The following is a 25,432-nucleotide window of genomic DNA, read 5'->3' on the forward strand; positions in this document are numbered from 1 at the left end:
CCATATTCCGAGGTTTGTAAACGTTTTCCTTCATCCGATAACAAGTGCAAGCTTAAAACTTCAAACAAGCCCAATAGCTCGGGTGGGGCGGCTCCCATGTAGCTAGGCTTCCCTTAATGGGCATCTGACAGTAGCTTAAACCATAAAAAAACAGGAGGAGCATCACATCAAAACCAGGGTGAGTTCAAAATCATTTTAATTGTTGGGGGGGGGGGTCAAAAACAGCCAATGTATTTCAGGAGGGGGGGGCAACCCTACTCCCCCTGTATAAGGGCTACAAGAACATAAACATACTGTAGTCAGAATGATGAAAATTTTGTAAATATGAACGTATATAGCACAAATTCTAGAACATCACATAAAATCGTCAAATGAGCTTTATTTATCTAGTTGTTGATTAAAAAAAAAAAAAATTATTCAAAGGCTACAAATTAGAAAATAAGATGCATAGTAAAAAACGCAAAACAAAGCAGATATAGAACTTAAACACTATAAGACCAGGCTGTTGGGGGGAAAAAAATAATAATAATAATTTCGCCAGTCAAATGGTTTATTTCAACAGCATGGTCTCCTAGTGTGTTTTGAAAACCTAGTAAAAAACCTTAAGCCGAAAGGGTAGAGGAACAGGCTACCCCTGACAGCTAGGAAAGCCTCACAATAGAATAGACTCTAGGATCAGAGGGCAACATGGCTTCAAGTCACAGACGTCAGCTGCATTAGTGGGCGAGCTGCAAGCAGTACAGGAGCAGTTTGACTCAGACATGTTGTAACGGATGACCAAGGTCAATGCAGTCAGGCAGCAGGAAGATCAGAGTTCCACGTGGCTCTTGGGCTCTATTAGGCAGGAAAGGAAGCAGACCACACACACACACACACACACAACCCTCCACCAAGCGAATCACATCGGTGCTCAATTCTTCAGCATTAACACCTTCTGCAGTGGAAACCAGGAAATTTAAGGGCACCCAATGACATGAGGTAATGCCCAATGCTCAGCCCAATAGGCCTACTCACAGAGTCTTTAGAAATAGGGCAATGACAACAGTGCTGTGCCTTTAACCACTTTACACCCAGCCACTGCATATGTACGGCTGGGTGGGTGCTCTCACCTGAGTGGACATTCAGGAACGTCCCTCAGAAAAAGGGGTATAGTGCATGCCCAAGCAGCAGCACGATTCCATTGCGCTCGTGTCATCCGGACACGGCGCATCTCAGATCGGCAGGAGGGCTCTGTGATTGGCCCTCCTGATCACATGACAGCCATGTCCAATCACAGCTGTCATGTGATGTACACAGAGAGCCGTTTGCTAGGCGATCGGCTCGGCTCTCCTCTCACATTAGTTGTCGTGAGGAGAGGAGAGCGGATCTCTGCTGCCGGTGATCAGAGTGTATGAGCCGTTTTATACACACTAATCACCGGCCTAGTAACACACAATATCCCCAAAACACATGTCCCCACATAGTAAAAACACCTCCCCCCCACATATGCAACAGTAAAATCATAGATCTGATTACATGCACACATCTGTACATGATCCTTTGCGTACATATGTCCGTGATCACCCAAACCAATTATACACTTAAGGCTTCATTTACACTAGCGGTTTTTACAGCCACTTGTTTTAGCCTTTTTTACAGCTTAAAAACGCCTGTCATTGTTTATTTTGTAAAAAACGCGGTAGCGTTTTCGCGCGTATTTGAGCGTTTAACGTCTGGCGTTTTTACAGCTCTACTCTGGAGCTTCAGAACGCCCTGGTCCTGCGTTTTTTTTTACAGCTCAAAAATGCCTATGCCATTTGCAGCTCAAAAACGCCTATGTGGGCATGATGCCATAGAATAACATGGACAGGCGTTTTTAAGCTGTAAAAAACGCTCAGAAAAGTGGCTGTAAAAACATAAGTGGAAATGAAGCCTAACAGGATTTTTTTTTTTACCAAAGACATGTTGCAGAATAAATGTTGGCTTAACTGTATGACAAAATTCAATTTTATTGGCCCTTTTAAAATAGAAGAAAATATTGTTTGTTTGTTTTTTCAAAATTTCTGCTCTTTTTTTGCTTATATATCACAAAACATAACAGTCGTGAATAAATACTACCAAAAGAAAGCTCATTTGTGCAAACAAAATGATAAAAAAATTAATTTGGGTATAGCGTAGAATGACCTTACAATTGTCATTGAAAATGCGAGAGTGCTAAAAGCTGAAAATTGGCCTGGGAAGGAAGGGGGTGAAAGTGCCCAGTAATGATGTGGTTAAAGCACCTTCCTGCCAACTTGTACGCAGAACAGGGTCTGGAAAGCACCTTGCGTTGAACCCTGTGCCCAACGGTCACTTGCAGGCAAGACCTGCAAAATTCAGTTCAGTGGAGGTCTAAATGCAGAACTCCAAAGCCAGGCTGAGGACACCCACCCGAGATGGCTACATTTGAAAAGACAAGACTTAACAGCGATGTAGAAGGAGTCTCGATTAAAGAAAAAAAAGGTACTAGTAAAAATAGTCTTACACATCAATTCTTAAGAAAAGACATAATAGAAAGGATGATCTTGAACTGGCCTAAAGGTTGGGGTTTCCCAATGTCCAATTCTACAGACAATGGCAGTAAAACCTGAAAGCGAATTACTTCTTCTGTACCTCAATAAACAAGAAAATACATTTTATTCATGCTAGAAAATGCAGTGTCTTTGTCCGGGATAAAACACTAAAATATCAAACGATGTTCTCTGCCTTCCCAGCTATCCTTGATGCACTATAAAACAGCTTGCCTCTATGTAACGGAGAGAAGGAAAAGAGGAGGTGCCCGTAGTCCTAATTAGGAGAGCAACCAGGGTGACAGCATTGCATATCCATAAAAAAAAAAGTGGGAGAGCGATGTCACCCTAGGACAAGATGTGTTTACTGGTAGATTTAGAAAGTGAAAATAAACCACAAGGACCGATCAACTGAATTGTATAACATTTTTGTTCAGTAGTTTAAACTACAGTTTTATAAGCAAAACCAACTTCCCGAGCTTGATCCCAATACCATGCTGCCTCCATTCACATCTATGCAAGCAAGTTAGTAAAGCACGCACTCGTGAATGGATCACAGAGCTTCCCCTTTAAAAAAAAACACTGAATTTGAGTGAGTAAATGTAAACCAGCCACATAAGCAAGGATACGATTTCTATTTAAAGTGGAAGTTTACCCATAAAAGTTTGATCACACTTAATGTTTTTAAAACAAAAAGGAGATACTTTCCATGTTTCCATCCAGCAATGCTCCGGTTTCTTCCTGCTGGAAGTAGTCATTTTGTTGAAGCCCAGAACAGCCACTTTCTTATTGAAAGATCTTCTCCCCTCCTATGTCTCAAAAACGAGAGATGTCGCTTATTTCAATTAAAGTGGTTGTAAAGCCACTATGTGATGTTCATACCATACCCTATTCGATAACGTGTGCCCCACTGTATAAGCTTTTTTAAAAAAAATATTACGCCCTTATTTCAGAGCACCTCCTGGCGCTTGTGTGACTGTTTATCTCTCTCCTCTCCCAGTCTGACAGCTACAGCATGAGGGGCCGAGAACTCCCGCAATGTCAGCCAGTAGGAGAGAGGCGAGCAGTCACGCGAGTGCCAGGTGGCGCTCTGAAATAAGGTAGAAATCATATACACTGGGGCATATGTTATCTAGCAGAGGGTATGGTATGAACATCATAGTTTTATAGCAGCGGAAGGGGAGGTGAGCAGAGCAGCACTAGTATGAACTGACAGGCAGGGAGGGGAGAGGGGACAGAAGAGAGCTGCGGATGATGGAGGGACATAAACTGACCACGGTGTCAGGGCTCAGCAGTCATGATAAACTGTGGTCCAGTTTACAGAGGAGTGTGCAGCACCAAGCAGGATCAACCAGGTATTTTAGAGGATAAAGGGGACCAAATTACACAGCACAAGCACTGTGCTGTTATTCATGCTCTCCTTAAATCAGTGTTCCCTCTGCACAGTCTGTAATTCCTGTTGCTTACTTCCCCCTTCAGTAGCAGTAACTCTTAAAGCTTTCAGCTAGTGGCTCTGAGCCGCACTGCAGTGCCTAGAAAACGCACACGTTTTTTCAGCAATGCGCAGTGCGAATGCATCGCACATATGTGAACCAGCCTCATTGAAATTAATTTAGTAATGTTCTGCGAATTGGAAGCGGTTTAAGCCGCACTCAATTCGCATAGGTGTGAACCCGGCCTTAGTGTAACGTAGGCCACATCTGCATTGTCAACATTGTCCAATGAGCCCTTAAGTTGTAAACCAAACAGCAACAAAATTGTAACAAACAATACATCAGTCTCCCATATCAGGGACCTCAAGCTCATCATATGTTTTGTGCTTACCCGGTGGTCCACCCGCTGGGAAGAGCCGTCCCACCCCACTCTCATGCAGGTGGACCCCTAAAGGGCCAAATTATCCTCGGCCCATGAAATGTTAGCCCATTAATAAACTGATACTGTCGCCTCAAAATAAAAACCAGTACTTGAGAACTTTAAGAAGAAATAAAGAAAAGATAGGGGGGTGAAGTAAAGCTAGGAGGGAAGAGTTGGGGAGGGGGGGGATATGGGGGAAGATACTGCCCAGCGCCCCCAGAATGTAAGACTATACCTATGTTGCAAGCGTCCTGGGGTCATTAGTGAGATATCCAAGCCATGGATCCCAGACTTTATGGAATAACTTTATTTTGTCCTGGACTAGTGCCGTCAATCTTTCATACAATATTAGCCAAGACAATTAAATTTTTAGCTGGTCAAATGGCAGGGTAGCGGATCTCAAATTCCTGGCTATAGTAATTTTTGCTGATATGAAAATGAAAGTGCCTTTGGGCCTTAAAGGCTTCCGCCACCCTGTCTCCCAGAAGTGCTTGTTTAGCCGATTTAATCAATCAAATTCAACTGGGTAAGGGTGTAAATAAAAAAAAAACTGTAGACCCTGATCCAGAACCTTAAGACCTTAGGGCACGTTCACCAAATGTGGTAGGTGGTTCCAATCTGGTTACATCCTCTAAAACATTTGGAGGTAGCTCCATGCACAAAGGTGGCCAGTCTAGCCGGCACCACATACCATCGCTAGGCACTTATTTTTAATGTTTTACATAGCTGTGCCTGTAAAAGGGACCAGCATGAAGTGATCTAGTAGGACTGAAATGTCCTAAAGTTCCACTTTAAAGAGCATTTTTAGGCAGCAAAATACAGGAAAATGGACCTAAAACACAAGACCAAAATTGTATATTGTGACTTACCAGTGCTTTGCTGTGGCGGCTGCGCTAGTTTTCTTTTTTTTAATCATTCCAGTAACAGCCTGTCCTAGGTTTACACTGCTGACACAGTGGGGAAGGTTAACTAAAGCTGGAGTGTGCAAAATCTGGTGCAGTTCTGCATAGAAACCAATCAGCTTCCAGGTTTTATTGCCAAAGCTTAATTGAACGAGCTGAATTTAGAAGCCGATTGGCTACCATATAACTAGGTACCTAAAAAAAAAAAGCCAAAGAGCCTTGTCTTTTTGCTGCTTTATCAAAGCATTGTTGTAGCTGTACTTACTATAAATGTAATATAGTTGAAGACCCCCTGTAGAAGTGAGATCTGGTGATAAACGTGAAGTTTTTTTATTTTTATTATTATTAAGCTTGCCACTGGCTTATCAACTCCTGTCCTCAGGACCCACTAACAGGTCAGGTCTGCAAGATAATTGAAATACATCACAGGTGATATCATTTTCTGCTTAGTGATTGGTGTATTCTAGACTCCAAGGCAATACTTAAAATCCGGCCTGTTAGTGGGTCCTAAAGGACAGGAGTTGAGAACCACTGAAATACAACTTTACAGGAACCAGTACAGAAAATGTAGCACACTAGCATGCCATTTATTGTTCCTTGCTCTAAAAGCCCAACTTTCAAATCTAGATATGTGGTTAATGAAAAAACAGAAAAAAAAACAGGACTTTTACCCTCTGCCATACATGTGCTGTTAATTTGTGACGGGGAAAACAAACACAACAGAAATATAAATGATAGAAAAATCAATAACGCCTCCATTTACCACTTTGCCTTCTCCCACAGGTCTTTGCAGCATTCACATCTCCTAATATAGACTGAAAGGATGACCAGTGACTACATATTTCTCTGAATGGCAGATGCATTCGTTTTTAAATGTATAAATGAAACATGCAACAAATGAAAGCTGTAACAGATGTTCTAACAGAACCAACAACTGTATGTTACCGCAAAGCTGTGACACAAAAAATGAAAAGTAGATCCTTTCTGTAGAAGAGATTTGTAAGGTGGCAAACATTTCTCCGCAGTGACATGCATGTTTCCATGGAAATGACTGAGTAGAGTGAATAGGAGGCCACATACCAAAGTGTGCTGAACCACTGCTACTTTTACTTGATGTCGAGGTACTGCAAGTCTGGGTCCCAGGTTGTGCTGTGCCTGTTCGGGTGATACCTTTGTGAAACGTTCTACAGGAAAAGTCAACATTGTCACTGTCATGTAGGGATGTTGTCCGTGGCCTAAAGTGTCGCCACCTACATGATTTTATATTGACTAACATCTGGCTGAGGTCTTTAGAGAAACATTTATCCGAGGTATTCATTTCTGAGGTATTGGCAAATAAATTGATTGAAGTGTGTTCAGGAGAGGAAAGCATGTCAACGTCCAGCTGACGAAAATCACTGTCGTAGTTCGAATGCGCTCTGTCGAGATGCACCCTGCAAAGGCACATCAGAAGGGTGCATGTTAGAAATCTTATGCTTATAATGAAATCTGACATTTTTCATTTGGCTATGAGCCACAGTAAAAAGATTAGCAAAAGACTCACTACAAAGGTTCCATAAACAAACTAAGAAGTATATTTATAACGTGGTGATAAATACTGGAGGTGTATCTCTCCATTGCACGTGCTTTAAAAAGTACAGCGATTGATTCACCTGTAATAAATGTATGGTGCAAGTCATATTCACTGCTTTATAAAATATGCCCCCTAGGATTCTTCAGTTAAATTCTACCATAAATAACCTGAACTATGAAAGGGAAAACTACTGGGACAATAATATTTTTTTCAAACATTGGAGATGCATAAAAAAAAAAAAAAAAAACAACAACACACACACATCTAAAACACCCCCCAGTAACACAATTAAAGTGATTCTAAAAGGTTACATTGTATGTTTTGTAGTAAACATGTCATACTTGCCAGATTTGTGCAATGGTTTTGTACAAGGCAGCCAGATCCTCCTCTTCTGAGGTCCCCCGGTGGCATTCCTCGCTCCTCCTCTCTCTCTCAAGTGCCCCCATAGCAAACTGCTTACTATGGGGCCCACTTGTGCGGGCTCGATCCATAGACACAGACAGCGTGGCTCGGCCCCACCCCCTTTGCCGCAGTAATTGACAGCAGCAGGAGCAAACGGCTCTTGCTGCTGCCTCTCTGTCCAGAGAGGAGAGACGCAAATCTCGAGCACAGTGCTGGATCTAAATCAGGCTCAGGTAAGTATAAGAGGGAGCTGGGGATCCTTAAAAACAGAAGTTTTTTTTAACCTCAATGCAAAGAATGCTTTAAAAAAAAAAAAAAAAAAAACCTTAAGCCTTTAGAACCAACCACTTTAATATGGCTTTACTAGTAGATCAATCAATCATAAAAACACTACTATATAAAAAAGGGATTGCAAAGTCTCAAAGTTTTTAACCTTAATGCATCCTATGCACCTTTGCTGCAGCGCCACCCCCCCCCCCCCTTTACCTTTCATGAGCCCATTCAATTCAGTAGCATGCTCAACCCAAGAGCTCCAGCCGCTGGCTCTCATCTCACTGGACAGAATGATAGTAGCAGGAGCCATTGGCTCCCGTTGCTGTCAATTAAATCCAGTGATACAGGAGTGGGGCCGAATCCCGATATCTGTGTTAATGGACGCGGAAGCAGGACTCGGGAGCACGTCTGCACAGGTGCCTCCAGGGAAAACTGCTTTAAGTAGGGGCACCTGATGAGGCGGAGGAGTCAGGAGTGCCGCCGGGGCACCCCAGAAGAGGAGGATCAGTGCTGTTCTGTGCAAAACTCTTGCATAGAGCAGGAAAGTATAACAAATTTGTCATGTTTATTTAAAAAAAATCTGAACATTTACAACCGCTTTAACTATGAAGACAGACAACTTGGTATCTGTTTATAGGTTACAGAAACACAACAAGGTTACATTAAAAAGGTCTACAATGCTGAACAAAATGAAATACAGACTAAAGCACAGTATACAGCCCTAAAAAAAAAAACCTGCAAAATAATTCACTCACAGCATTCAGTGTTTGTGGCTTATTAACTCACAAAACTTACCTTCCACCACGCCCAACCCGTCTTCGTGCAAACCCAATACACTTGCGGGGAACAGTGAGGGTAGTGAGGCAGTATCTATAACGAATGTCTCCCAAACCTCCTTGCTCTGGACTACACCATGGCCAATTGCCAGTTTGGTCCAAATGAGGCTAGGAAAAAAATAAAAAAATAAAATACATTAAAACCCAATTAATCATGTCATATTAGAAAATTAAAGCTAGTAATGTCAAAGGCTCCAAAACTTACAGCATAGTACTGACAGCCAGCTTTCCTACGGAAAGCAAAGGGACCATCTGGATCATTTTCTTCCTCAGCTTCTGATGAACCTGACATAACCTAGGAAGAAATAAAAAAAAGAAAGAAGATTAAATTATATATATATATATATATATATATATATATATATATATATATATATATATATATATCTCAAGTAGTGACGAAATGTAAAAATGTATGGATTATTAACTCCAGAGTGAATGGCGGACATCTCTTTTTATTAAATAGAAAATTGATATTCCAATTTAATAGTACAACAGACTTCTATTTTGCTTGTTAGTGAGTCAGAGAGCCCTCAAAGTAAAAAATAAAAATGCATTCAATACTAAAATGAAAAATGTTAGGAATGTGTTGGTATGCCAAGTGACTAACATTATCTGGCAGTGTTAGTGCAAAAATAAATAAACTATTAGGTATCCAGTCTGAATTATTTAAAATCAAAACATGATGCCCAGGCTAGAAAACTAGAGAAAGAATATATGTGTAAACTAAGTATGTCTACAAGCCATGTCATGTACTTGCTCAGGAGTGATAAAGCCATTCGGACAAGTGAAACAGGGCAGAATTTGCTGCTAACTTATGCTCCAAGTATTTATAATCCATTTGTCAGTAGCTATGCTACCTCCAGCTTGCTGCTCTTCCTCCCCTCACCTGCAGGTGGAGCTACAAATAAAAACCTAAATTCTCATTATTGAGCTCAAGAAACTGAAAAGTAGAATATCAAACCTCATGAACTACTTTTATTTATCGTACAAAAAAAACACTTGCAAATTTGCAAGTTAGGTAAAAACCTATTACCAAGATATAGCATGGAAAAAATCTGCATACCTGTGACAGGGGCTCATCGTCAGAGCTAGGAAAGTCATACTGATTCAGATCTTTAGCATTAAACACTGGCAGTGCAGCAGGGCTTGTTTGTTGAGCAGCAGGGGAGGAGGGTAAGACTTTGGGCTTCTTCTCATATTTTCGCTTCGGTCGTACAACATCAGACTTTTCTTGCTGGAAAACATTTATAAATTGAACATTCCATAAATCCTATTTGAACCAGTGAGAAACGAATTCAATTCTAAAAAAATACTATACTCCTTTTTTTATGAGGAGGCAGTTAAAACCTTGGACAGAGGGGTGGCGTTGGACGTGGTATAACTTGGATTTTGCAAAAGAGTTTGACACAGATCCCCACACAGGACTAATGTGTAAGGCAAAGTCTACAGGCTTGGGAAGATCAATTTGTAAATGAATAGAAAACTGGCTAAAAGACAGAATTCAGAGAGTAGTGGTTAATGATTCTTACTCCAAATGGTCTAAGGTTATCAGTGGTGTACTCCAAGGTTCAGTGTTGGGACCCTTACTTATTAATATCTTTATAAATGATATTGGTCTGGGATTAAAAGTATATATTCTGTCTTTGCAGAGGACACCAAGCTATGCCGTGAATAACGTTCTTACAAAATGTCTCCAATTTACAAGCCAACCTCAATGCACTGATTGGACAACCAAGTGGCAAATGAGGTTTAATGTTGATGAATCTAAAGTTATGCACCTGGGGGGCTAAGAATATGCATGAATCATACATACTAGGGGAAGTACAACGAAAGTTCCATAGTGAAGGATCTGAGGGTTTTGGTAGATTACAAGCTCAACGATAGCATACAATGCCAAGCTGCGGTTTCCAAAGCAAGTCCTTTGTATTAAGAGAGGTATGGACTCCAGAGAGCGAGGTATAATTTTGCCCCTGTACAAATCTTTATTAAGACATCATCTGGTCGCGATTCTCATTTTGGCTAGAATCATGCAGCTCTATACCCCTCACATTTTTGTATTTACAAAATATATTTATAATAATATATTTATATTATATTTTTTTCATGTGACAACACTGAAGAAATTACAATTACAATTTGGCGCCGGGAGGTGTATTATAGGCCTACAGTACACCTTTTGTTCCATTCATTGTTTGTTTTTCCTGGCAGCCATGGACGTCTTACAATTTCTTAATAACAGAAGTATTGATATTGACAATATTTTCTCTGTCACTGAGCAGACATCCACACAAATCAATTATAATGTCTTGTTGACCACCCTAGGTAATGTGCTCGAGAAACAGGTCCGCACATGGTGGGACATTTGCACATTTGAAAAATATGCAAAGGAGAAAATTATCACTAGGAGTCTACGTTGGGATGTTGTGCCGCAAGACGGCCTCGACGATATTGACTCTGTGAATGAGTGGTATAATTTTTTCCACAATACGGGGGTTAAACTTCAGGACCTTGTACTTAAACGTAAGAAGAAAAAAAATGAGTATCCTGGTTGGAAAAATTAATGAATTAAAAATACAGCTCGAACCAATTAAAGATACCCAACAGGTAATTGATTTTAATACCCGTATTATGAAGAAACTTGAAAAAGTTGACAAAGATACACAAAAGAAAAAAAACTAAAAAATTTCATCGGGATTTAGGGGATTTCCAATCAAATAAAGTCTATCTTTGGCAACAAACCAGACAGAATGAGGATGAGGCTGCCACTCATATGGAGGTTGCATCTGAGAATACCTTAGGGGTGACTCCCACCCAAAATTCCAGTGGAAATGTGACGACTCCTCTTCCCCCTAAACCTCCCAGGAATCAGATTCCTACTTCTCGACCTAATGTCAATCAGGCAAAAGGTAATACAGCTAGGGAGCCCCAGTACTCTGACCATCCAAGTACATCAAGTGATAGGCAATATCGTGTCCCAGTTCAGAACCGTTTTGAACCATTATGGGAGGATAGAAGTCGACATCAATCCCCCAAGCCTTTTTTAGGGAGGGGCAGGGGGGGTCAGAGACGAGGACGGGGTGCGTCTCATTGGAGAGGCAGACCACCTCCGTATCACCAACCGTCAACAGGGTATGCAGAACAACAATGGAGGGAACAGCCTCCCTCCTGGGAACAGAATTACGTTTATTACCCCAATACAAGGATGGAAGAGCGAGAGGTTGTAGATCTGGACGAAAAATCCAGAAAAAGAAGGCGAGTCTAAATTTAGGTGGCATTTTTAATTTAAGCGATACTATCTTATCCCCTAAGGAGACAAATATTTTACACTTGGGTCTTAAATGCGGACTAAAAAGACCTATCAATAAATTTGACGTATTTATTGACATCCATAAATACGTACGTAAAATAAATATGAAAAAATATTTTCTCAACAAAAATCGAGAATCTGCCTTTGTGGCATCTTCGGTGGTGTTGGATAGTGGCTTGCGCAATAAGTCACTGTTCAACCCCCTGAATAAAGCCAATCACCAGATAGAGGCCTTTAAAGGACTAGTTTTGAGGGACTTGCAACAGATAGTCCCTAAGAAAAATGTCAATCCTCAATATATCTTGGACGGTATTAAAATGTTGGAAGAAAAAAAGAATCTCATAATACGCCCTGCAGATAAAGGAGGAGGAGTAGTTATTTTGGACAAAGCATTTTATGTTAATCAGTTGACTGAAATGTTGAGTGACACTAGTACCTATGTTAAATTGGATAAAGATCCATCACCCCAATACGAGATTGATTTGGAACACCTGATCAATATGGGTTTTAAATCAAGGGTTTTGAATAGTCGTGAGAAAAAATACTTGGTACCAAGTTTCAATAGAATTCCGACTATTTATACGCTTCCAAAGATACATAAGAGCACGCACTGTCCCCCAGGTAGACCCATTGTTAATGGGATAGGGTCCCTGACATCAAGACTCGGCCAATATTTGGACCTGTATCTACAAGAAAGCGTTATACACACTCGTGCATATTTGAAGGATACTAAAAGTCTCCTGAATTTTTTGCAAACCATTGATCTTACTAGTAAGAAGGAAGTATACCTTGTTACAGCTGATGTTACATCGCTGTACACGGTGATCCAGCACGATGATGCTCTCTTAGCACTCAACTGGAGCCTCAGTCAACGTGAGGATATCTCCCATAATAAAAAAATCTTCTTAAGAAATGCATTAGATTTTTGTCTTGGACATAATTTTTTTTGGTATGGAGGAGAGTTCTATTCCCAATGCCGGGGAGTAGCAATGGGAGCTCGTTTTGCTCCAAGCATAGCAAATATGTTCATGAGTGAGTGGGAGGACAAAGTTATTTTTTCAGTCCCACGTCCACCTCTTTTGTTCTATAAAAGATATATTGACGATTTGTTCTTTATCTGGGACGGCCCACTCACTGCTTTGCAGATATTTTTAGATGAATTGAATTCCAACACTAAAAATATTGTACTTACTAGTACCATTAGTCAGGATAAAGTCAACTTTTTAGATCTAGAAATCTCCAGGACAGATTTGGGATTGTCAACAAAGGTATTTTTCAAGCCAACTGATTCGAATAGTTACCTGCCAGTTAGCAGTGGTCACCATCCGATGTGGCTGAAAAATATTCCCAAAGGTCAGCTTACCCGAGTAAGGAGGAACTGTACTAACACCACGGACTTCCTTGCTCAGGCTGAAATCATAAAAGGAAAATTTCTAGAGAAAGGCTATAAAAAAGAGAGGTTGGATCCAATTATAAAAGATCTGGCTTTACAACCTAGAGAACATCTTCTTCTAGATGGAACAGTGACAAGATCCCCTAAGAGTCACGAATGGAACTTTATATCCGGATATCATGCCCAGTATAAAGAGATAGAGGCCATTTTCTCTAATCACTGGCATATATTGCTAATGGACAAAGTCCTCATGGCAGTGTTGCCAGATAAACCAGGTTTTATCTACAGAAGGGCTCAGAGTTTCTCTGACAAACTAGTCTGTAAGGTACTTGATCCACCCACTAGACTGTCTAGTTTCTGGGACTGTGATGGCTTTTATGCCTGCCGTAAGTGCAGAGCATGCCGGGAAATTACACGCCCCATGAGAGGAGTAAAGAATTTTACATCCAGTGCCAATAACAAAGAATTTTTGATTAGTGAGTTCATCACTTGTAATACCACCCATGTGGTATATGCTCTCCAGTGCCCTTGTGGTTTACTTTATATTGGACGTACTAAACGTCAACTTAAAGTACGTATTGGGGAGCATATTGCTAATATCCTGTTGGGTTTCAAGGATCATAACGTTTCGTTACACTTTAAACTTTTTCATAAGCAAGACCCGAGTGGCCTGAAGTTTTGGGGCATTGACCATTTGAAACCTACATGGAGAGGCTCTAATCTTGTGAGGGACTTATCAAAAAGAGAGACCCAATGGATAATCTCGGCTGACACTTTGGCCCCGAAGGGCCTTAATATTGATTTAGATATCAATTGTTTTATTAGTGATTATTGAGAGATTATCGATCTGTGAGTTATGTCTGCTTTATATTTTCGGGACTTACTCTATGGGATAATATATATATATATTTTTTTGCCATACAATTTTTGCCTCCCATTTATGGTTCTTTTTTTAGCTGTTTTTTGACCATTAGCTGGCATTTTTTGTTGGCTTCCCATGGTGGGGCATTTTGCAAACAACCTGTTTGTGACCTGCTTCTGCCTGATGCTGAGGTTAGCCGTAGATATACTTAACCACCACAAGATGGAGCATCTATATATATGTCTTCTTCTTTTTTTGGCTATATTATTTGTAGCAATACATAATGTTTTATTTATATTTGTAATATGATATTCATTTTAAAGCCGTTTTTTAATTTAGATATATTTATTATATATATATGTATGTATGCTTTTGATTGATATAGATATATTGGTTGATTTGGCTTTTACATATTGATGCTTAATTGATCAATACATGTTTTTTAATAAGTGTGATCTTATGCTGCTTCGTGTCACATGAGTATGCCTTTCATGAACATGTACATATATTATTCCGCTTTGCATAATTAATATATACTGTGTATTGATGTGATGTATTTTGAGGTCTGTTATTACTCCACATGCTGCCCCTCTGCTCTGTTGAGTGGCTGTGCCGCATTGTGGTGTACGAGACAGATTATTCTGTGGAGACCGTTGTTTGCTCGTTCCCATATGCTGGCAGTGATTAGAGGTAGGCGGGACAAGCACCAATGCCCGCCCTCCACTACACGGCGATTGGAGCGGTGCTCAATTGGTTTGCCTATTTATATTAGCGTCTGCAGTCGTGAAGCCACGCCCTCTGTCGAAGTCCTATGACGAAACGCGTCAGGGCGTGGCTTATCACGACGCTCAGGAAGTGACCTATGCGCTCCACCAGAGCCTCTGCTGGAACCAGGACAGTCTGTCTCCCACGAGATTACACCAGGCCAGTATGATGCTACTCCAGTCCTTGGAGATGGTGACTATGTTGCGCTATTGATTTTATTTACATGTACGTGCATTGATTGAGGGGAATCTGTGCTGTGGGGCTCTTGTTTTACATTACCATTAAAAACGGAATTACGCTATGGCATTTCTCTGTGTTTTTTTGGTCTGTTTGGGAGACTATTAGCAGATGTTTCTGATTACCCTACCTGAAGAGTTCTGTCAGTTTGGAGATATTATACATCGCCTTATATTCATTTTGTTGCGGTGAGTTCGCACCCCAGAGGGGGCTTACTTTGTCCCACGTGGTGCCCTTTAAGGAATTCGGGTGGAAGGTGTTTGCTATCTGATTTCTTCCTTATATCGGACACTGTATCAATGGACTTTTCTTTATTTTACTGACACACTCTTTTATTCTGCACCGAGTGTATAAGTGGTTCCTTCTTTGGGATTTACACTAGAACATACCACTATTAGCGCTGTTTGTGATTTTTTCTATGCTGACAATTTTTTGTTCTTATAGATTTTAAATCTCTTTTTATATGTTTGTATTTTATTAAACGGCTGCTTTTTTTAATTTAATTTACTATAATACACAGATGATCGATCTATTGACAATCCTCTGTTATTGATTATTGAACAGTTCCTGTCCATTTTGGCGCCGGGAGGTGTATTATAGGCCTACAGTACACCTTTTGTTCCATTCATTGTTTGTTTTTCCTGGCAGCCATGGACGTCTTACAATTTCTTAATAACAGAAGTATTGATATTGACAATATTTTCTCTGTCACTGAGCAGACATCCACACAAATCAATTATAATGTCTTGTTGACCACCCTAGGTAATGTGCTCGAGAAACAGGTCCGCACATGGTGGGACATTTGCACATTTGAAAAATATGCAAAGGAGAAAATTATCACTAGGAGTCTACGTTGGGATGTTGTGCCGCAAGACGGCCTCGACGATATTGACTCTGTGAATGAGTGGTATAATTTTTTCCACAATACGGGGGTTAAACTTCAGGACCTTGTACTTAAACGTAAGAAGAAAAAAATGAGTATCCTGGTTGGAAAAATTAATGAATTAAAAATACAGCTCGAACCAATTAAAGATACCCAACAGGTAATTGATTTTAATACCCGTATTATGAAGAAACTTGAAAAAGTTGACAAAGATACACAAAAGAAAAAAACTAAAAAATTTCATCGGGATTTAGGGGATTTCCAATCAAATAAAGTCTATCTTTGGCAACAAACCAGACAGAATGAGGATGAGGCTGCCACTCATATGGAGGTTGCATCTGAGAATACCTTAGGGGTGACTCCCACCCAAAATTCCAGTGGAAATGTGACGACTCCTCTTCCCCCTAAACCTCCCAGGAATCAGATTCCTACTTCTCGACCTAATGTCAATCAGGCAAAAGGTAATACAGCTAGGGAGCCCCAGTACTCTGACCATCCAAGTACATCAAGTGATAGGCAATATCGTGTCCCAGTTCAGAACCGTTTTGAACCATTATGGGAGGATAGAAGTCGACATCAATCCCCCAAGCCTTTTTTAGGGAGGGGCAGGGGGGGTCAGAGACGAGGACGGGGTGCGTCTCATTGGAGAGGCAGACCACCTCCGTATCACCAACCGTCAACAGGGTATGCAGAACAACAATGGAGGGAACAGCCTCCCTCCTGGGAACAGAATTACGTTTATTACCCCAATACAAGGATGGAAGAGCGAGAGGTTGTAGATCTGGACGAAAAATCCAGAAAAAGAAGGCGAGTCTAAATTTAGGTGGCATTTTTAATTTAAGCGATACTATCTTATCCCCTAAGGAGACAAATATTTTACACTTGGGTCTTAAATGCGGACTAAAAAGACCTATCAATAAATTTGACGTATTTATTGACATCCATAAATACGTACGTAAAATAAATATGAAAAAATATTTTCTCAACAAAAATCGAGAATCTGCCTTTGTGGCATCTTCGGTGGTGTTGGATAGTGGCTTGCGCAATAAGTCACTGTTCAACCCCCTGAATAAAGCCAATCACCAGATAGAGGCCTTTAAAGGACTAGTTTTGAGGGACTTGCAACAGATAGTCCCTAAGAAAAATGTCAATCCTCAATATATCTTGGACGGTATTAAAATGTTGGAAGAAAAAAAGAATCTCATAATACGCCCTGCAGATAAAGGAGGAGGAGTAGTTATTTTGGACAAAGCATTTTATGTTAATCAGTTGACTGAAATGTTGAGTGACACTAGTACCTATGTTAAATTGGATAAAGATCCATCACCCCAATACGAGATTGATTTGGAACACCTGATCAATATGGGTTTTAAATCAAGGGTTTTGAATAGTCGTGAGAAAAAATACTTGGTACCAAGTTTCAATAGAATTCCGACTATTTATACGCTTCCAAAGATACATAAGAGCACGCACTGTCCCCCAGGTAGACCCATTGTTAATGGGATAGGGTCCCTGACATCAAGACTCGGCCAATATTTGGACCTGTATCTACAAGAAAGCGTTATACACACTCGTGCATATTTGAAGGATACTAAAAGTCTCCTGAATTTTTTGCAAACCATTGATCTTACTAGTAAGAAGGAAGTATACCTTGTTACAGCTGATGTTACATCGCTGTACACGGTGATCCAGCACGATGATGCTCTCTTAGCACTCAACTGGAGCCTCAGTCAACGTGAGGATATCTCCCATAATAAAAAAATCTTCTTAAGAAATGCATTAGATTTTTGTCTTGGACATAATTTTTTTTGGTATGGAGGAGAGTTCTATTCCCAATGCCGGGGAGTAGCAATGGGAGCTCGTTTTGCTCCAAGCATAGCAAATATGTTCATGAGTGAGTGGGAGGACAAAGTTATTTTTTCAGTCCCACGTCCACCTCTTTTGTTCTATAAAAGATATATTGACGATTTGTTCTTTATCTGGGACGGCCCACTCACTGCTTTGCAGATATTTTTAGATGAATTGAATTCCAACACTAAAAATATTGTACTTACTAGTACCATTAGTCAGGATAAAGTCAACTTTTTAGATCTAGAAATCTCCAGGACAGATTTGGGATTGTCAACAAAGGTATTTTTCAAGCCAACTGATTCGAATAGTTACCTGCCAGTTAGCAGTGGTCACCATCCGATGTGGCTGAAAAATATTCCCAAAGGTCAGCTTACCCGAGTAAGGAGGAACTGTACTAACACCACGGACTTCCTTGCTCAGGCTGAAATCATAAAAGGAAAATTTCTAGAGAAAGGCTATAAAAAAGAGAGGTTGGATCCAATTATAAAAGATCTGGCTTTACAACCTAGAGAACATCTTCTTCTAGATGGAACAGTGACAAGATCCCCTAAGAGTCACGAATGGAACTTTATATCCGGATATCATGCCCAGTATAAAGAGATAGAGGCCATTTTCTCTAATCACTGGCATATATTGCTAATGGACAAAGTCCTCATGGCAGTGTTGCCAGATAAACCAGGTTTTATCTACAGAAGGGCTCAGAGTTTCTCTGACAAACTAGTCTGTAAGGTACTTGATCCACCCACTAGACTGTCTAGTTTCTGGGACTGTGATGGCTTTTATGCCTGCCGTAAGTGCAGAGCATGCCGGGAAATTACACGCCCCATGAGAGGAGTAAAGAATTTTACATCCAGTGCCAATAACAAAGAATTTTTGATTAGTGAGTTCATCACTTGTAATACCACCCATGTGGTATATGCTCTCCAGTGCCCTTGTGGTTTACTTTATATTGGACGTACTAAACGTCAACTTAAAGTACGTATTGGGGAGCATATTGCTAATATCCTGTTGGGTTTCAAGGATCATAACGTTTCGTTACACTTTAAACTTTTTCATAAGCAAGACCCGAGTGGCCTGAAGTTTTGGGGCATTGACCATTTGAAACCTACATGGAGAGGCTCTAATCTTGTGAGGGACTTATCAAAAAGAGAGACCCAATGGATAATCTCGGCTGACACTTTGGCCCCGAAGGGCCTTAATATTGATTTAGATATCAATTGTTTTATTAGTGATTATTGAGAGATTATCGATCTGTGAGTTATGTCTGCTTTATATTTTCGGGACTTACTCTATGGGATAATATATATATATATTTTTTTGCCATACAATTTTTGCCTCCCATTTATGGTTCTTTTTTTAGCTGTTTTTTGACCATTAGCTGGCATTTTTTGTTGGCTTCCCATGGTGGGGCATTTTGCAAACAACCTGTTTGTGACCTGCTTCTGCCTGATGCTGAGGTTAGCCGTAGATATACTTAACCACCACAAGATGGAGCATCTATATATATGTCTTCTTCTTTTTTTGGCTATATTATTTGTAGCAATACATAATGTTTTATTTATATTTGTAATATGATATTCATTTTAAAGCCGTTTTTTAATTTAGATATATTTATTATATATATATGTATGTATGCTTTTGATTGATATAGATATATTGGTTGATTTGGCTTTTACATATTGATGCTTAATTGATCAATACATGTTTTTTAATAAGTGTGATCTTATGCTGCTTCGTGTCACATGAGTATGCCTTTCATGAACATGTACATATATTATTCCGCTTTGCATAATTAATATATACTGTGTATTGATGTGATGTATTTTGAGGTCTGTTATTACTCCACATGCTGCCCCTCTGCTCTGTTGAGTGGCTGTGCCGCATTGTGGTGTACGAGACAGATTATTCTGTGGAGACCGTTGTTTGCTCGTTCCCATATGCTGGCAGTGATTAGAGGTAGGCGGGACAAGCACCAATGCCCGCCCTCCACTACACGGCGATTGGAGCGGTGCTCAATTGGTTTGCCTATTTATATTAGCGTCTGCAGTCGTGAAGCCACGCCCTCTGTCGAAGTCCTATGACGAAACGCGTCAGGGCGTGGCTTATCACGACGCTCAGGAAGTGACCTATGCGCTCCACCAGAGCCTCTGCTGGAACCAGGACAGTCTGTCTCCCACGAGATTACACCAGGCCAGTATGATGCTACTCCAGTCCTTGGAGATGGTGACTATGTTGCGCTATTGATTTTATTTACATGTACGTGCATTGATTGAGGGGAATCTGTGCTGTGGGGCTCTTGTTTTACATTACCATTAAAAACGGAATTACGCTATGGCATTTCTCTGTGTTTTTTTGGTCTGTTTGGGAGACTATTAGCAGATGTTTCTGATTACCCTACCTGAAGAGTTCTGTCAGTTTGGAGATATTATACATCGCCTTATATTCATTTTGTTGCGGTGAGTTCGCACCCCAGAGGGGGCTTACTTTGTCCCACGTGGTGCCCTTTAAGGAATTCGGGTGGAAGGTGTTTGCTATCTGATTTCTTCCTTATATCGGACACTGTATCAATGGACTTTTCTTTATTTTACTGACACACTCTTTTATTCTGCACCGAGTGTATAAGTGGTTCCTTCTTTGGGATTTACACTAGAACATACCACTATTAGCGCTGTTTGTGATTTTTTCTATGCTGACAATTTTTTGTTCTTATAGATTTTAAATCTCTTTTTATATACTGAAGAAATTACACTTTGCTATAATGTAAAGTAGTGAGTGTACAGATTGTATAACAGTGTAAATTTGCTGTCCCCTCAAAATAACTCAACACACTGCCATTAATGTTTAAACCAATGGCAACAAAAGTGAGTACACCCCTAAGTGAAAATGTCCAAATTGTAAATTTGTGTGGCCACCATCATTTTCCAGCACTGCCTTAATCCTCTTGGGCATGGAGTTATTTTAATAATAAACCTAATCAATGCACATGATTTTGCAGGTTAAAAAAAAAAAAAGTGCATTTTTTTCGTTACAATGGAGCCTTCAAAACATTGCACCCACGATCAGTAGATTGAAGGTGCAGTGTCAGGCTCCTGCAGATACTCAATATAGCGGTCTGCCTGTACAGCCAATTACAGAAAAGCAGGAAGAAAAACTACGAGGGTCCTCACCAGCGCCCTTGCAGTTCATTAGGAACTACATGCGGTCTGCCGTGGTGGTAGAAGCTACTTGTAGTTTAATCATTCACAAAACTCTGTGAATGAATGATGTGGCTGTGTGGGCAGCGGACCGCAAAGTCATACTTTTTTTAAATTGTGACAGTGCGGAGAGGATGCAGGGCCACTGCTTTAGTAACCTGGTACTGAAGATGACATCCACATTTTCCTATTAGCAAAGAGTGTGTATTAAAATGCATCTAATGGAGAACAAGGTTCATTATTTGTAGCTTAACAAATATGCCGCTTGAGAACCATGAAAAGGTTTTTTCCACACACACACACACAGTAACAGAACAGAGCCAATCAATCCACCATACCTTGTTAACTTTAATCTCTATAGTGTCCTGATGTTTGAAGGGGCTGCTAGAAATTGGTATGATGGGGATGGCATAGGTGGGTTTCAACGGCTGGCGCTGTGCCATTACCTCTGACAATACCTCTCCGCTGTAGTCACCCAGATTATACCTGCAATAGTAAAATAAACATTCTTAATTGAGGAGTCTGAGCATCTAGGCAAATGTCTATGAAATTATCTTAGCTTAAAATCACTATTAGGACTAAATCATTGACCAGAGCTAGTTTACTAAACATTGAAAAGACCGATAAAAAAAAAATAAGCCACATCTGGTAGCCACCATTGAATAACATTTGAAGGGAACCTGAAAATTTGTGTAACATCATGCCTCCAGGGGCTCAATTAGCATTGCCAATAGTGCTGGACTTGAACCCATGCTGAACGGTTGTTTTAAGGGCAAAGGACAAAACTGTACACAGCAATCACAGGACTGCAGATGGGGGTATTCCATTAAGGGCTACTCATTGTCAATGAAATACATTTTGTTTCTCTTTTCCTAACCATTTATGGCCATTTACTGGTAATAATACTAGTATACTTTACATACAGTCTTAATTATGTAAGCAACACAATATTTATAAAAGTTAAGTATACCTCTTTTCCATAATTTCCAGTGTTAGATGTAATAATTCTCGCTTGCTTTTTTCTCGTCTCTTAATCATTTCTAAAATAGTAACTGCTCGACTAAGATCCCGGCGCAACTTCAGCATCTTTTCATAAGAAGCCTCATCATTCTTTCGGTTCTGTAAAAATAAAAGTTGAAACATTATAAAAATGCAAGACAGGGATTCTGTAAATAAAAATTAAATCCAACACCAGATTCATCGAACTAATCAGGAGCCACTTAACCAGAGCACAGTTTCTAAGACACTGGATCCCTGCTGTTGGACAGCTTGGCTTCGGAGTAGCAATTGTAGCATCAACCACTGTAGGGACCAAGACAGTTGCCCTATTGCAGGGGGACGTTCCCACACCTTACTGGAGGTGAAGATATTGCAACAGCTAGGTGATGTTCAACAGAGTACAACTCTGTAGTAATGCCTGTAATAGTTCTTCTAAAGTGTCATAACATCAACTTCTATTCCTGGCATCTATAGTCACTAACAGTTCAAAAATGGAAAAAAAACCAAAAAAAAAAAAAGGATTTTTGTACTCACCGTAAAATCCATTTCTCTGAGTTCATAGACGGACACAGCATCCTTTGACCTTAGGGTTATGCTTCTTCCTACCAGGAGATTTAGGCAGAATTCTACAGCACTTAAGGTGTTAAAAACTTTCCTTCATGCCGCTCCTCCCAGGGGGCGTGGCTCCCCCAGGCATAACCCCCACTCTGCTTTAGCAGCCTCAGTTCGTAACAAGCAGTACAAACAAAGGAGGGGTGGGTGCTGTGTCCGTCTATGAACTCAGAGAAATGGATTTTACGGTGAGTACAAAAATCCTTTTTTCTCTTTCGTTCATAGACGGACACAGCATCCTTTGACCTTAGGGACGTCCCCAAGCAGTGTCAAAAAAATTCGAGGGGTGGGAAAATAACACAGCAAAAACAGGTTACACCCCAAACAAAACCGGAGTTACTCAACGGAGGAACTCCAACCTTAAACTGCCGCCTGTAACACCCTGCGGCCGAAGGAGGCATCAGAAGATGCACTCACATCCACCTTATAAAACTTTGAAAAAGTGTGGAACGACGACCAGGTCGCTGCCTTACACACCTGTAACACAGAGGCTTGGTGTCGGAAGCCCAGGAGGCCCCGATCGCCCTGGTCGAATGCGCCATGACCCGAAAGGGAGGCGCCCGCCCCTTCAGGGCGTAGGCCTGAAGCACAACCTGTCGGATCCACCTGGAAATGGTGGCCGACGAGATTGCCAGGCCCTTACTGGGACCGGACACAGACACGAACAGCGAGTCCGACTTCCGGAACGGAGCTGTCGCCGACAAGTAAACTCGAAGGGCCCGAACCACATCCAGAGAATGTAAAGAGGCCTCCTTCGGGTTCTTCGGCTGAGGACATAATGATGGAACAACAATGTCCTCGTTAATGTGAAAGGCCGAAACGACCTTCGGAAGAAAAGAGGGCTGCGGGCGCAGCACCGCCTTATCCTGATGGATGACCAAGTAGGGGGCCTTGCAATACAAGGCCGCCAGTTCAGACACTCGTCTGATAGAGGTAATAGCTACCAGAAAGACCACCTTCTGCGACAAAGTCAGCAAGGGGATCTCCCGAATGTCCTCAAAGGGGGCACGCTGAAGCGCCGAGAGGACCAAGTTCAAGTCCCAAGAAGGTAGCGGAGGGCGCACCGGGGGGGCCACATGCCGGACCCCCTGCACAAACGTGCGAACCAAAGAATTCGCTGCCAAGGGACGCTGAAAATAAACAGCCTGAGCAGAAATCTGACTCTTGATCGTGCTCAAGGCAAGAGCCTGGTCCACTCCCCGCTGTAGGAACAGCAGGATCCGGGACACCACGTAAGTACGGGGGTGCCACTTCATCTCCTCACACATAGAGATGTATGCTTTCCATGTACGATGGTAAATTTTTCGAGAAGTGGACTTCCGTGCACGCAGCATGGTAGAGATTACCGGGCCCGACAGGCCCCGGTCCTTCAGTACCTGGTTTTCAACAGCCACGCCGTTAAAGCCAGTGACCGTAAAGCAGGATGGAAGATCGGGCCCTGAGACAGGAGATCTTCCCTCAGAGGCAGACGCCAGGGGGCGTCTGTCACCAGACGTACCAGGTCCGCGTACCAAGAGCGACGCGGCCAATCCGGGGCGATCAGGATCGTTGGAATACCTTCGGCTTCCACCCTGCGCAGCAGGCGGGGTAGGAGCCTTAGAGGAGGGAAGGCGTAAATCAGGTGATATTGACCCAGGGAGCCACTGACGCGTCTGCCCACGGGTCCCTTGACCTAGCCACAAACCGTGGTACCTTCCGATTGAGACGGGACGCCAGAAGGTCCACGTCTGGAGTGCCCCATTTTTGGCACAGGATCTGAAACACCTCCGGGTGGAGAGACCACTCCCCTTGATCCAGAGTCATGCGACTTAGGAAGTCGGCTTGCCAATTCAGAACTCCCGGAATGTATACCGCCGACAGGGCCGGAACGGACCTTTCGGCCCACCGAAGTATGTGAGCGACCTCCGTCGCCGCGGCCGAGCTCCTTGTGCCGCCCTGATGATTGATGTACGCCACGGCCGTGGCGTTGTCGGACTGGATCCTGACAGGACGGCCCTGTAGCTCCAGCGACCACCTGACAAGGCACAGCTTGATCGGCAGGCGGGACTCCTCCCGAGTCCAGCGCCCCTGGGCTGACTGGGTGCCCCAGACGCCCCCCCAGCCGAAGAGGCTGGCATCCGTCGTGACCACTGTCCAGCGGCACGGAAGAAAAGACTTCCCGGACCGAAGCACCAGAGACGTCAGCCACCATGCCAGGGAAGACTTGGCCAGATGGCTCAACCGAATCTGGTGATCCAGAGAAGATGGGACCCTGTCCCATCGTGACAGAATCTCCTTCTGTAGTACCCTGGTGTGGATTGGGCATACAGAACTGCCTCGAAGGAGGCCACCATCAGACCCAGAACCCGCATGCAGAAGCGAAGAGATGACCACTTCTGGGTCAACAACTGTCTCACTGCAGATTGCAGGGTCAGCAGGTTTTGCGATGGGAGGAACACTTTTGTCTCCCCCGAATCCAAAACCAGCCCCAGGGGTTCCAGCCTCTGGGACGGAACCAACACTGATTTTCTGAGATTCAGAAACCAGCCGAACTCCTGCAGAGTCCGACACGTGATGGACACGTCCTCCTCTAACTCTGAGCCTGAAGAAGCTCTCAGGAGAAGGTCGTCCAGGTATCCCACGATAGCGATCCCTCGCTGCCGTAGCAAGGCCAGGATCGGGGCGAGCACCTTGGTGAACACCCGTGGTGCCGACGCCAGCCCGAACGGGAGGGCCACGAATTGATAGTGGTCCTCCCCGATCGCAAAGCGCAGATACCTTTGGTGGCTTGTGCAAACGGGAACATGCAGGTATGCGTCCATGATGTCTAAGGACGCCATGAAGTCCCCCTGGTGGAGGGACGCCATGATAGAACGGACCGACTCCATCCTGAATCGCTGCACCTTGACAAAGGAGTTGAGGGCCTTTAGGTCCAGGATAGGGCGAACCCCTCCCTTCTTGGGGACCACGAACAGATTG

The 25,432-nt window shown here is 42.1% G+C and overlaps 1 protein-coding gene across 4 annotated transcripts in view; it reads right to left on the reverse strand.

Annotated features, from left to right (window-relative positions):
- The window catches only part of EPC1 (enhancer of polycomb homolog 1), a 118,105-nt gene that overhangs the window by 18,002 nt on the left and 74,671 nt on the right, over nucleotides 1–25,432 (reverse strand). For all 4 annotated transcript variants that reach the window (XM_040352631.1, XM_040352630.1, XM_040352629.1 and 1 more), the window contains 6 exons: nucleotides 21,834–21,982; nucleotides 21,202–21,349; nucleotides 9,435–9,605; nucleotides 8,574–8,663; nucleotides 8,328–8,476; nucleotides 6,365–6,717 (listed from right to left, as the gene is read on the reverse strand). In XM_040352631.1, coding sequence (XP_040208565.1) covers nucleotides 6,365–6,717; nucleotides 8,328–8,476; nucleotides 8,574–8,663; nucleotides 9,435–9,605; nucleotides 21,202–21,349; nucleotides 21,834–21,982 — 1,060 coding nt within the window. The remainder of the gene's footprint in view (nucleotides 1–6,364; nucleotides 6,718–8,327; nucleotides 8,477–8,573; nucleotides 8,664–9,434; nucleotides 9,606–21,201; nucleotides 21,350–21,833; nucleotides 21,983–25,432) is intronic.

Source organism: Rana temporaria, chromosome 5, assembly GCF_905171775.1.
Source record: "Rana temporaria chromosome 5, aRanTem1.1, whole genome shotgun sequence".
Classification (NCBI taxonomy): domain Eukaryota; kingdom Metazoa; phylum Chordata; class Amphibia; order Anura; family Ranidae; genus Rana; species Rana temporaria.